General features: G+C 48.6%; 1 protein-coding gene across 3 annotated transcripts in view; it reads right to left on the bottom strand.

Annotated features, from left to right (window-relative positions):
- Positions 1-12,206, bottom strand: part of Col14a1 (collagen type XIV alpha 1 chain) — a 191,035-nt gene that overhangs the window by 21,162 nt on the left and 157,667 nt on the right. For all 3 annotated transcript variants that reach the window (XM_013074157.3, XM_004850222.3, XM_087190733.1), the window contains exons 41-44: positions 9,363-9,416; positions 8,841-8,912; positions 1,679-1,714; positions 568-634 (exon numbers count right to left, since the gene is read on the bottom strand). In XM_013074157.3, coding sequence (XP_012929611.2) covers positions 568-634; positions 1,679-1,714; positions 8,841-8,912; positions 9,363-9,416 — 229 coding nt within the window. The remainder of the gene's footprint in view (positions 1-567; positions 635-1,678; positions 1,715-8,840; positions 8,913-9,362; positions 9,417-12,206) is intronic.

Here is a 12,206-nt window from a genome sequence, read left to right as displayed (position 1 = left end):
GGAAGATATGGGGCAGGCATGATATCACGTGTGTTCCGGTGTGATTTCAGGCACAAAACCCACGTATCACATCCACTGTTGCATCTACCCTGACACTGTCGTGTGTGTGTGTGTGTGTGTGTGTGTGTGTAAAACCTAGGCAAGGCCCTTGGGCTACCAAAGACAGCAGATGTAAATGGATATGAGCGAGACACTGGCTTAAATCTCGTGAGTTAATAGAAATCAACATCATGGAGCTTCCTTCTGGAGGGAGCTCCTGAGGATACTGTCTGGTGGCTTTTGGGGGGTTAACCACTAGAGCAAAAAAACCCTCCCCTTGCAGAGAAAGGAAGGTGGCAGTGTGACTCAGACAGCCAAGTTAAACCCACATGGGCAGCTTCCTCTTCTTGACTAAGGACCCAGAGGTTTGGCTTCTGCCTGCCAATGTACAATCTACGAGGCTCTTTAGGTGGAGCAGGATAGCGCTGGTAAAGCTGCATCCAGATGCCTTGATTACTATGGGGATGGGACAGGCCAGCTCCCATTGGGTGGGACCCGGAAGGACCGCGGTGCCCACAGTGCACTTACTTTGGATGAGCTGCTCACACACTTGCCGCGCCACTGCCCTCACCATGGCTTGAGACTGCAGGTCACCCTGGTGAGACAAAGCAAGGTTCAGGCACAGACACACACACACGCATACACACACGCTGCCAGGACTTCCAGCGCGTGGCCACCTTGACCCCACGCCCTCATCGGGCTCCACATCTGAGAATGAGGACGACAGAGGCATGGCCCACACAGGGGCCGGCAGTCCGCACTCAGGCCTCAGCCTCCCCCAGAGTCCTCATTGGATTAAAAAGCTCAGGGAGGGCCAGGGATTTAGCTCAGTGTTTCTGCCGCCTGCCTCACAAGCGCAAGGACCCGAGTTCGATCCCCAGTACCAAAAAAAAAAAAAAAGCTCAGGGAAACATCTCTGGCACCACATTCTAACAGCATTTTCGTTTTGCAATAAATCCATGTATGTTTAATGTCTTACTGACAGCTTCTTTAGAGTTTATAAAATATGTCACCTTCTCAAGCAGTGGCTCATTTAATACGGGTCACAACTCAGAGAAAAGCTGCTAACCCAGTTTCATAGCTGACCAGCGTTAGGCACATCACCCAGCCTTCCCCAGAAGTCAGCGATGGGGCCAAAGCCGGTGCTGTGTCTACTCCAGCCAATCGCCCTTGTATCAGCGGCTGCCCAATCTCTGAAAGGAGACAGCAGGGCCCTCAAATGAGCTGATTCAAGTTCGGGGCCAGTTCTCCGATTCTATGTCTGCCGTTGTCTTCCAGGGTGCCGAAATTGGGCTGTCTGGGAGAACAGGAAGCCCGTGCTACTGCTCAGAACTTGTATAGCCGTTTCTTTATCCAAAAGCCTTTTGCATTCATGATGTAGCTTTCTTGTCAAGTTTGATTCGCCCTATTTTCTCCTTAAAGAACTGAGCCCAGGAGCACGGAGCTGGCTGGTGGCAGATATGTAACTGGAGACCAGCTCTCCCAACCTCCCACCTGCAGGGCTTCCTGGGCAGCAGGGCAGGGGTGCGGAGAGGGCTGCAGGGCCACACAGGGCAGCTGCTGTGGGCCTGGGCATCTCAGCTGCTCTGTGTGCCCCTGTGCAGCCAGCTGCCCCGCCCAATGGCAGGTAGAGACTTACTCGTTCGCCTCTCTCTCCCTTTGCTCCAGGGACACCCTGTAAAGATGAAAATCATTGTCCAGTTACTAAGGATACTGTGCTCAGCTCAAGAGTATTGATAGTGTCCCTTTCTCCCGGGATTAGCACACTGTTCCTGACTTTGGTAGAAACAGTTGCAAAAGACAGGAATAGATCATACAGCCATCTCACCAGCATACACAGCTGTTAAACATCTTCTCCCTTCAGCCTTTGGATGCAGAAGTGTGGGGTTTTAAGGTATGACACTAGGACCAGGCAGCAATATTGTTTGACAACGCATAGTGCCACTGAAGAGGCTTCAGTCCTGCCCGTCTTTCTATACCAAACATCACACTGTGGATTGAGCTCTATGGATGTTTCATAGCTAATTTCATGACTCTCTTCTGAATAGCTAAATTGTTTCAATTCTGAAGAGGCTATTAAAGGAAAGAGAACAACTCCTCTTATGGAAATCCCACAGCCTCACTCTTCTTCCTATCGGGTGTGATGGTTCATGACTCTCCCGAATTCCCCATAATATGGGGCTCATAAGTGCACGAATTCTCAGCAGAATTGTTATTTCATTATCCTGGACCCATAACAAACTACTATTGTGAAAATTTCCCTGAGTAAAACAATAGTTTTTGGTGTTTCTGCAATAAAATGAGACATACAATGCGAAACAGGTGTCATATTTTTGTTTCAACTCAGGGGCAAGGTCATAAACGCCCCTAAAACCAGTGTGAATGGAATTCAGAGATGGAGCATGCCATGTTGTCCACTCTCCCTGCTGTTACTTCAGCCTCAGCAGGTCCCAAACCCAACTGGGCATCGTTTCCAAATTCTCTGTTTGGTTAACAATTCCCCAAATGCAAAATTCTGAGCTTGCTCCACAGTGTCCAGAGAAAGAAAATGCCCCGCCATGTGTATGTAGATTTAGGAGGTGGAGACGTTTCTGTAACTGCTGATTTCAAGCTACAAATATGCAGTTGTGGAAGTGGGAGTTGGAAAAACAGAGGAGCACACAGTGGGTCCCCTCTCAGATGGCGGCAGAGCCCACTGCGAGTTGCTGTCTCTTCTCCTTCCTCCCCATCCCCCGTGTCTGTCTCACACACACACACAGGTGCCACCCTTACCATCTCACACCAGGCTATTTGCCATACCTTTCTAACTGCCTTCCTGAACTAAAGCTCTCCCTTTCCCTCTACATGACTCTTTTCAGTTTGTACAACTCGCCAATTTGTGTTTCCTTTCAGCTACCCTGGTTGAAAAAAGAGACAGAAGAAAAATACTCAAAATATGCCGCTGTGGGTTCTGGAGTATTAGGGGGGAAGAAAAGCTGATTCTGTATTTAAAAACCTTTTTTGCAAAAGTAAGATTTACATAGCGCTGTCCCTGCACCAGCTCTGATTGTTTTTGGAAATGAATGTACTGGCCATGCTCTCTCTCCTTATGCCTTGCGGCCTCACAAATGGACACAGCCCGGAAGAGACAGCAGTGCCTGGCTCCAACTTGAGATAACAGCTGCTTATATTACCACCAAAGGAATCCTTCTCAGGCAGCAGATACAAGACAAAACCAAAAATCAGCACGCAAAACTAAACATTCCACAATTTTTGATTTTAAGAAAGCATACATTCTAGTAATTAATGCTTACATTGGTTTTCCCATCTCCCAGCCATGGTTCTGGGTTCTTTAACGTGGTGACTCAGTTAATCCTTGCAACTGTCTTGTAAGATAACTCACTGAATCCTTATAATACTTCCATAAGATTAACTCATGTGGCCTTACACCACCGATGTAAAGTATTTCCACTTTAGGGATCAGGAAAAGGATGTGTTGAAAAGTTGTGCCCAAGGTCACACAATAAGGACCTGGACAAGCTGGAACCTGAACCCAGGTTGTGGGTCTTGGATCTATGCCCTTCAAGCTCATGCTGCTCAACACATCTGCCAGCTCCTATTTCCCAGGCCAGTGAATACTGATACTTCCTAATTAAAACAAACAGGGCTGGAAAGGCAGCTCAGCAGCACCGCACCTGCCTGGCAAGTACAGGGTCCTGAGTTTGATCCCCGGTACTGGAAAACAAAACAAAACACCATACCATGCACATACCACCTAATTCTAGTAACTCAGAGTTAGTCTTTAACTTTGGTCATATTTTAAATCTGTTTTTATCTTGAATATTTTTATTCTTGTACCAATACATCTTCTGCCACTTCCATTCCTACCATTTATTATATTGGCCTGTTTGGGAATGTTTCAAACTTTAGAGAAAGAAAGCACAGTGCAAACCGGATTGGCAGAGTAAATGCACAACATCTGCTCTTGGCATCTTCAGGAATGTGTGCATGGGTGTATTTCAGTGGGGCCAAAATATCTCAGCTTGGTGTCAGGATGCTCATTATTAAGGACTAAAGGACATAGCTGGGCAGGCGCAATGAAAGGTCTTTTTAGTGAAATATTGGTTCAGCAAGAAATTATTTTTTATTCCAACTTCTCTAACATCTTTTCCTTTGCTTTTTTCAAGCAAAAACAAAATAAGATTTCCTGAGCAAGCGAAGGCCCATAATTCTTCCAAAGAACGCTTTGGGGGAAAACACATAGACCCCGTAGATGCAGACGGGAAAAAGTGGAACATTTTCCTATAATGTCAGGAATGCTTGAAATGTAAAGAAAAGAGGAAACAGTAGCTACATTCATAGCTTTGCAGAAGTTTACTGCTGAAAGGAAGAGTAATGATCTCACCACGTAAGTCTCGCAGAGTAAAGACGCCTGTGGGAAAGAATGAGAGCTCCCCAGGCCGCTTCCAAGGAGTTCAGTGACCTGACCTTAATCTACAGGAAGAATCTGTTAGTGCCCCTGAGCCCCGCTAACTAGAACACAAACATGAACCTGTTCCTTCTTTAACTTATGTAATAAGTGCTCTACCTAGCAGGTATGGAGAGAGCTCCAGGAACACACACTAAGCAGGGTAAAGTTCCTTCCTCAGGTGAGAGACAGAGATCAACAGTTGGAAGGGCCAAGCAGGAGAGCATGGCTGTTATGGTTTAGATCTAAAACGTTCCCCCAAGTTCTCGTGTATGGAAGTCCATTGGATCATGGGGGCGCTGTGCTCATCAGGGAGTTAATCTGTGGATGAGTTCATGGCTGAATGTGCTGTTAGGAGGTGGGGCCTGGTTGGGGTGGTCACTGGGGTGTGTCTTGGAAGGGTGTGTTCTTGTCCCTGGCTCCTCCCTGCCATCTGTTTCCTGGCTGCCACCTTTTCCTCCACCATGCTGTTTCTGTCTTGGAGTCAGCCAGTCATGGACTGAAACCATGAGCCAAATACACCTCTCCTTCAAGTTGTGGGTATTGGGTCTTGTGTCCCAGCAATGAGAAAGTGATCCGTACAGTGGCTTTACACAGTCTTAAAAGAGAATAGCCTGGTGTTCATCGGGTGGTGATAGGAGAAGAGAGCAACACAGAAAGGCAGCAGGGCGGCCCCCAAGGCAAAAAGGCATGGAGCAGTATAGTATAACATGCCTTTGGAGAGCTTTAAATAATTCAGTATGACTCAACTCAAGTGAAGGATGATGACAGACCAAGTTGGAGGAGAAAGTAACGGCCTGTGAGGAAGGCCACATACACCACACTGAACATATGGGACCTGTCCTCTGGGGTGGGGACCAGGAAGGAGCCGAAGCAGGGGAAGACACACTTAGAGAAGCCCTGGCAGATGGGGAATGGACCAGACAAGTCTAGAAAGAGGCCAAAGGTCCACCTAGGGCTTCTTGTGATGGTCTTGATGGGAGAGGAGGAGGGCCTGAAATAAAACTGCAGTGGCTGAAAAAGAGATGATAAATAAGGAAATGCATTAAAGGTAGGAGGTACCCTGTGTTTTATTACATTCCTCCCCCAATGCCTTAGTTATTTTCTCATTGTTGGGACAAAATACCAACACCCACAAATTAAAGGAAGAAAGGTTTATTTCAGGTCACAGTTTGTAGAGGTTTCAGTCCATAGTCAGCTGTCTCCAAAGCAGGCTGACATGGCAGAGGAGAAACAGTCCATAGCAGAGCAGGCAGAAGGCAGCAAGCAGCAGCAGCAGAAGTGAGCCTGCCTTTCCTTTTTATTCAAAATAGACTACAAACCTTTCGGTTGGTGCCACCCACACCAGGGTGGGGCTTCTATCTTCAGCAAATCCATTCAGCCACACCTAGAACTATGCTAATTCCAATCAATGGACTAATCTAGTACCACACACCCCTCATCCCAGTATCACACACCCTAGATCTGGCCAGCTTGCAGCACATAAGGCTTTCGGGGGGGGGCACATCTAGATACAAGCCACAACACCCAAGTCATGCCCACTTTCCCTGACTTTGTGGATGAGAATTCCAATTACATCAAGATCCCACTGAAACACATATTCTTCTGGAGCTGCTGCATGCACCTACTCAGTCTCTCTCTCTCTCTCTCTCTCTCTCTCTCTCTCTCTCTCTCTCTCTCTCTCTCTCTCTCATCACTTAAGTGATGAAGCTCCCACAGCTAGGTGGCATTGTGTCGGGGTCACATCTGCAACCCCGATATCCTGAATTCTGCTAGGGAGCTCTGTAGATGATGTAGACAGGGCCTATCTCCCTATGTAGGGGCAAGCTGAACACATGGCCCTGCAACAAGCAGCCCCTTTCTTCCTGGCTCTCATGGTGCCCCTGCCTGTGCAGGGGTGTCATCTCAACTCAGGTAGGAGGTGGAACCTCTGTAGCAGCAAGGCACATTCTGCTCTGCTGAGCTGGCAACTGGGGGCAGAGAGCACACGCTGCTGGTGCCAGCTGACGGAGGTACATGCCTGTTGCCAGTGGTACAGTCTGGCCCTCTTGGTCTCCTTTCCTCATCTTCCTCGACAGACGTCCATGGGAAATCAATCAGTCAGCTCTGTGCAGTGCAGTCTGCTTGAATAGTCTTGCCAGCCTGGCAGCCAGCAAGCCTGTGGGAGCTGGCAGCCCAGACACAGGAGAAAGCCCCAGCTGGCAGCTAAGGAACAACTTGCATCTGACAGGAAATGCCAAGCCTGCCACAGTGTCCCCACCCAGCACACATGGCTTCTGCCTCTGATACAGTGCCCTGGGTGCCACCCTCCAAGGCCTTTTCCTGCTGATTTATAACAAAAATAAAAATAACAAGTCTTCTATTCATAGGGAAAACGTATGAGTATTTTTCTATGCCCCACATTTAGAGTCTAATCTGAGCCCCAAAAGGCCAAGTGGTGGCCAAGATGGCGCCATGCTTGCTTGTGTGTTCCACAGACTCATCCCACTGAAACTCCTGGGCCCCAAAGCCTGCTCTTCTCTCCTTAGCCCTTTCCAATTGCATCCCTCCCAGACTGGGATCAACCCCTGGCTTGCTCCTTCCTCGCTGAGGACAAGGAGAACTAGTTCTAAGAGATACCCATGAGAACAAGAAGATCTCCCCACGTATGAGTACGTTTGTTGACTGTCTAACAAAGTCAAGCTAGTGTCTGGGCATTTCCTTTCTCATTTTAGGCTGTGGGAAGCCTCTGATATCCTGACATCTGCATGACTTTCATGGCTGAGGCTGAGGCTGAGGTGCCTCTGACATCTCTTTGACCAGAGCTCCTTGCTCTCTGATCTGTGCTAATGTATTCTCCAACTCTGGTTCCCAGGGGCACATTTTAGGAAGCAGACTAAAGCCTTGTAGTAGCAAATACGTTTTTAAGTCCCTTTCTGGTGTAGAATAGACTAGAATGGAAGGAATAACTACGCTAATGTGGAAAGGATCATAGACAGGTGAGGCTGTGTATGCGACTGCGTGTGTGTATTTGCACATGGGCCCTCACGTAAGTGTCAGTGTATGTTTCCATGTACAGAATCATACTTGGTCATGTCTTTTTGGATCAAAAAGAGACTTAAAACTGCTTTGAACGATGGAGTTGGAATAAGTATGCTGTGGCTTTGTAACGTGACTGCTAAGGCAGCGCTTATTTACATGTAAAATGAGGGTGTGTTTGCTAAGATGCAGGTGCACTACTGTGCACACCTGTGTGTTCAGACATGTGAGTTGGAGTCTAGAAAAGGCCTCTGAAGATAAAACAGTTTTACTGAAGTGAGTTTGAAGTATAAACAGCAAGTCTGGTTGGGTAGAGAGAGGAAGCGAAGTGTCTTTGTGAATAAGAACCAATGTTTCTGATATGTCTTATTCCTTATGTAGGCAGGGAAAAAAGATTCCCCGATATGTCCATCCCTACTTCTCAGATCCTGTGACCATGTCACTTCATGTGGAGAAGGGACTTCGCACATGTCATTTAGTCAAGGACTGTGAGATTACCCGGGGAAATTACTTCGGATGATCCTGGTAGGCTTCATGCAATCACAGGGGTCATTAAAAAGCAAGAACTCTTCCCAGTTTCGGTCAGAGATGTGAGCAGGAAGGGGAGTCCAGCACTGCTGGCTTGGAAATGGAAGTGGCCGTGAGCCAAGGACTGGGGGCCATTTGGAAGCTGGAGAAGTCATGGGTTAGGACGAGTGTGGCTCCGGAGACCACATCACGTCATCGCTTCCTTCCAAAGGTGAGCAAATGGGCTGGGGCTGTTCAGTAGCTTCCTCACCATCTCCTCCCACCCCACCCACTGATCACATTTGCGCACCAACCTGAGGGGCTCAGAGTACAGATATTGGAGGTAATGTGCTCCAGGCACGGTGGTTTCATTTGATATCATTTGTCACTTACAGGTGAATATGTGTTTTCATGAGAAATTTAATCTTTCTGGTCAAATTTAGAAAAAGAAATCTATTCTCACTCATTAAACCTTGAATTTTTCAAACCTCATATTTTTCCCCTCGTGAGTTAGATTTGCCTAACACCTAACTATGATGCCCAGTCCTTGTAAAAACGATACTGAATTCACTTAAGGACATACAGGATGCAGGTAATGAACATATACATATCAGCAAAAGCTGGGCCATGATTGCATTAGGGTCACCTGACCTTACCTATCGCATATGTGCAACCCATCTGAAATCCCTGTCTGGGCGCTTCTTTGGTTTTCGTTGCAGAATCCCACTGAACCCAACACTAAATTAACATTTCTGGCCAGGGGAGGTGCTGGTGAATTTAGACACAGGGAGAACACGCCGGCAGAGCACCAGCTACTGCGCATACTCACGGGAGGGCCCAGGGCGCCTTGCGGTCCCACGCTGCCCGTGACCCCGGGGACTCCCGGCGCTCCGGGGATGCCCTGAGAGAGGCAGGAAAGGGAACACAGTGAGACCCACACACTCTCATCTCCACAGCCCACAAGTGAGAGTCCCAGACGCACCCAGGGACGGCCTCCTCCTCCTCGACACCACCACGTCAAGGTTCATTGCTTGTTTGGCTCCCAACTACCAAAAATGAGGCTTTTTAAAAAGTCTCCATACTCTTGTTCAGATACGGTTCTTCTACATGCAACCTGTGTCCAAATTCAGGGCAGGTGGCCACGTGGCTCAGAGAATAAGCAAGCCACGGGCTCAGCTGAGTTTTAAAGGCCTCCCGAGGATGAGTCTGGAGCTGGAGCTGAGGGAGGAGTTGGTCCTCCTTAGCCAAGGTGGCTGCAGAGGGGAAGGTGTAGCTGAAGAAAATCTCGCAAAAGAAACGAACTGCTCTAACGCAGGGTCCCCCCTGCCCCGAGTTTCTGGAAATAACTCACAATTGGCCCTGGGGGTCCTGGTGGGCCGGAGGAACCGTCCTTTCCGGGAAACCCCTGGGGACAAGAAACACTGTGTCAACCAAGTGGTCCTTCCCATGGCTTTCAGAACAGGCTTGACTAATTCCTGTCACTACTTGGGAGGCAAGTCTTGCTGCTTGCTCTGGACTGCCAAGGATTCACTGCTTTCAGACTCTTCATGGAAATTGTTCTTGGCAAGACCTTTGTGTCTGTTGGCTCCAATTAAATTGTCCAGTGCAAGAATTTTAGGTGTAAGAAATGCCACTTACAAACACAAACAGGAATTTGTTCCCAGAAAGTGTTCTTATTAAACCAAGCACAACACATGAGAAAGAGGACCGAGTCTTGTTAATTAATGACCAGGCAAAAAGAGGCATTAGGGTCTTTCCTGACACTGCAGGCATCTTGGGCAAGGAACGCTGTCACAGGGATCTCTAGGGTCTGTAGGGGAACCGGAATGCCTGAAACCCTGCAAGTCTTCGGACAGCCTGAGGAGAACATAGGTTGAGGGGCAGCTTCCTGCAGCAGAGGCAGCCCCATCCCTGGTGGGTTGCTGCATATCTGCCACCAGGTGTTCACACATGGGGACATGCCTGCTTCCCATGCCGTATTAGAGAGCTTGAAAGCAGAAAACAAATGGTGCTTTTTAAAATGAACATATTCCTAAGTCACTCTGTGTTTTGTGTGTGTGTGTGTGTGTGTGTGCGCGCGTGCGCGTGTGTAGCGGTGTTATTCTTATTTGAGCATTAAAATATATAACAGCTGGAACAACTTCCTCTTAAATGGTCATAGTTTCAATTGTGAATGCTGGGCTTTCCAGTGGAGCTGACATAATGGCACATCTTCAATCTTGAGTTTTACAGCAGGTCCATAACATTTTGTTCACAAGAGTCCCCTCCTGCTACAGGGACAGACAGACCTGTCACCGTGGGACCTGTCCTCCACTGGACTCATGTTTCCAACTCAAACTGACTCAGACCTACCTCTCCCTGCCTCCTCGCTGCCCCTTACCTTATGCATGAAACTCTGTCTTCTCGGGACCCTTCCACATCCTCATCCTGTCCCCCCACAAAGTGTCAGATGCACACAGGGAGAGCGAGGCAGGAAACAGTTCGTGGGGCAGCATGTTGTGTCAGCAAGGCCCTGCCCTGGCGCCCTCGGCTCCTGGATGTTAGTAACCCTCACCGAAGAGCGGCCAAGAGGCTGGGGTCCTCCTCGGTCTAGTTTTGCTTTCTGGCCTGGACCTGTGGCTTGGCCACGTTCTCCTGCCTCCTCACAGTTAGCTCGGAGCCACCAGCTCAGGGTCCAGCCAGCCAGAAGAGAGCAGTCCCAGTGCTGGCTCCCAGCCATTGCCTGGGTGCAGTTTTCCATTTCCTTTTCCCCTCTCAAAGCAACTTAGGACACCACATGTGGAGATAAGAGTTCCCAGACAGACAGACCACGACAGATAGACAGACCGAATCCCAGCGACACTGGGGGCCCAGCCCAGCCCTCCCACCACCCACCTCCCTGCTGGCAGCACTGGGTTGGGAATGAGCAGTAATTTTGAGAACAGCCAAATAATGAGAAGACACCAGCAGTGTGCTGATGACAGACCGGATTCTGCAGGGTCCCACGCTGAGCTGGAATCAAGCCGGGACACCAAGTTTTCACAGAAAAGCCTGCATCTGAGTCACCTGTTGGTGGCACACACCTGTGATCTTGAACACTCAGGAGGCTGAGGCAGAAAGATTCTAAGTTTGAGCCCAGTCTGGGCAACTTAGCAAGGTCGTGTCTCAACATTAGAAACTACAAAAGGGCGGGCACGTAGCTCAGTGGTAGGGTGCTTGCCTCAACATACAGGGACCTGGGTTCGATTCCTAGGACCAAAGCAGTGGTTGGATCCTGCTGTGGTTTAGGAGGAGACTTAGGTGATGAAGCCTCCTGCTGGGTGGCTGCTGTTGCAGTGGGAATGGGGTTGCATTTGGCCCTCTCTCTCACTCACCCCGTGTCGCCTTCTGTCTTGCTAAGACACAAAGCAACATTCTCCTCCGATGCAGGCCCTCAACCCTGGACTTGGCAGCTTCCAGAACCATGATCCAAGACACTTCCGTTCTTTATAAATGGCTGCGTCTTATGTCTTCTGCTTTAGGTGCACGGAAAGGTCGAGGGCAGGCCCACCGCATTCGCCTCCATCTTCCCGAGCTGTTGCAGCCCCCCAGGGACACCCACCTGGGCAATCAGGTGACTTTTTGTTTGGTTCTCTGGTTCTCATTATGTAGCCCAGGATGGCCTTGAACTTGGGATCCTCCTGTCTCAGCGTCCTGAGTGGAGGGGTTACAGGGCTGCAGGACACCGCCAGGAGGCGACTCTTACAGGGGCAGGCTCGGGCTCTTTACTCACCCCTTCATCCCGGGATGAGCAGCAGTAGCAGAAGCTTTTCATATAGAAGTCACAATTTTGGTGAAAGGAACACTGTGCAAAATGCCTACATTTTATATAAGAAAATAATTGGCAAACTCTAGCTTTGTGACTCAACTTAACTGTGATCAAAATTCACTGAATTTTTTTCAGCCATTAGCAGCTGAACTTGTGTTCGCCTTTCGAACACTTTTCTGTATCTGTGCAATTCCGTTTCACATCAGGGAGCCAATCTGAGATGATGAGCGTTTAGGACTTGGGCAACCTCATAAAAAGCAGAAATCCTTCATTAAGCAACACAGAATGAATATTAGGAAGCAGAAACTTAATGGGAATTCTCTTAAGCCAGCAAGCATATATTTCTGAAATGCACAAAATCAGCCACCCACAAACAGGGATCTCTTACAACACAAACAGCTCCAAGTA

The sequence above is a fragment of the Heterocephalus glaber genome, unplaced genomic scaffold, assembly GCF_053883595.1.
Source record: "Heterocephalus glaber isolate CG9 unplaced genomic scaffold, H.glaber_assembly_v1.0 deba00001555, whole genome shotgun sequence".
Taxonomy (NCBI): domain Eukaryota; kingdom Metazoa; phylum Chordata; class Mammalia; order Rodentia; family Bathyergidae; genus Heterocephalus; species Heterocephalus glaber.
The sequence above is the reverse complement of the archived record's forward strand: the minus strand, read 5'-3'. Positions and strand labels throughout refer to the sequence as shown.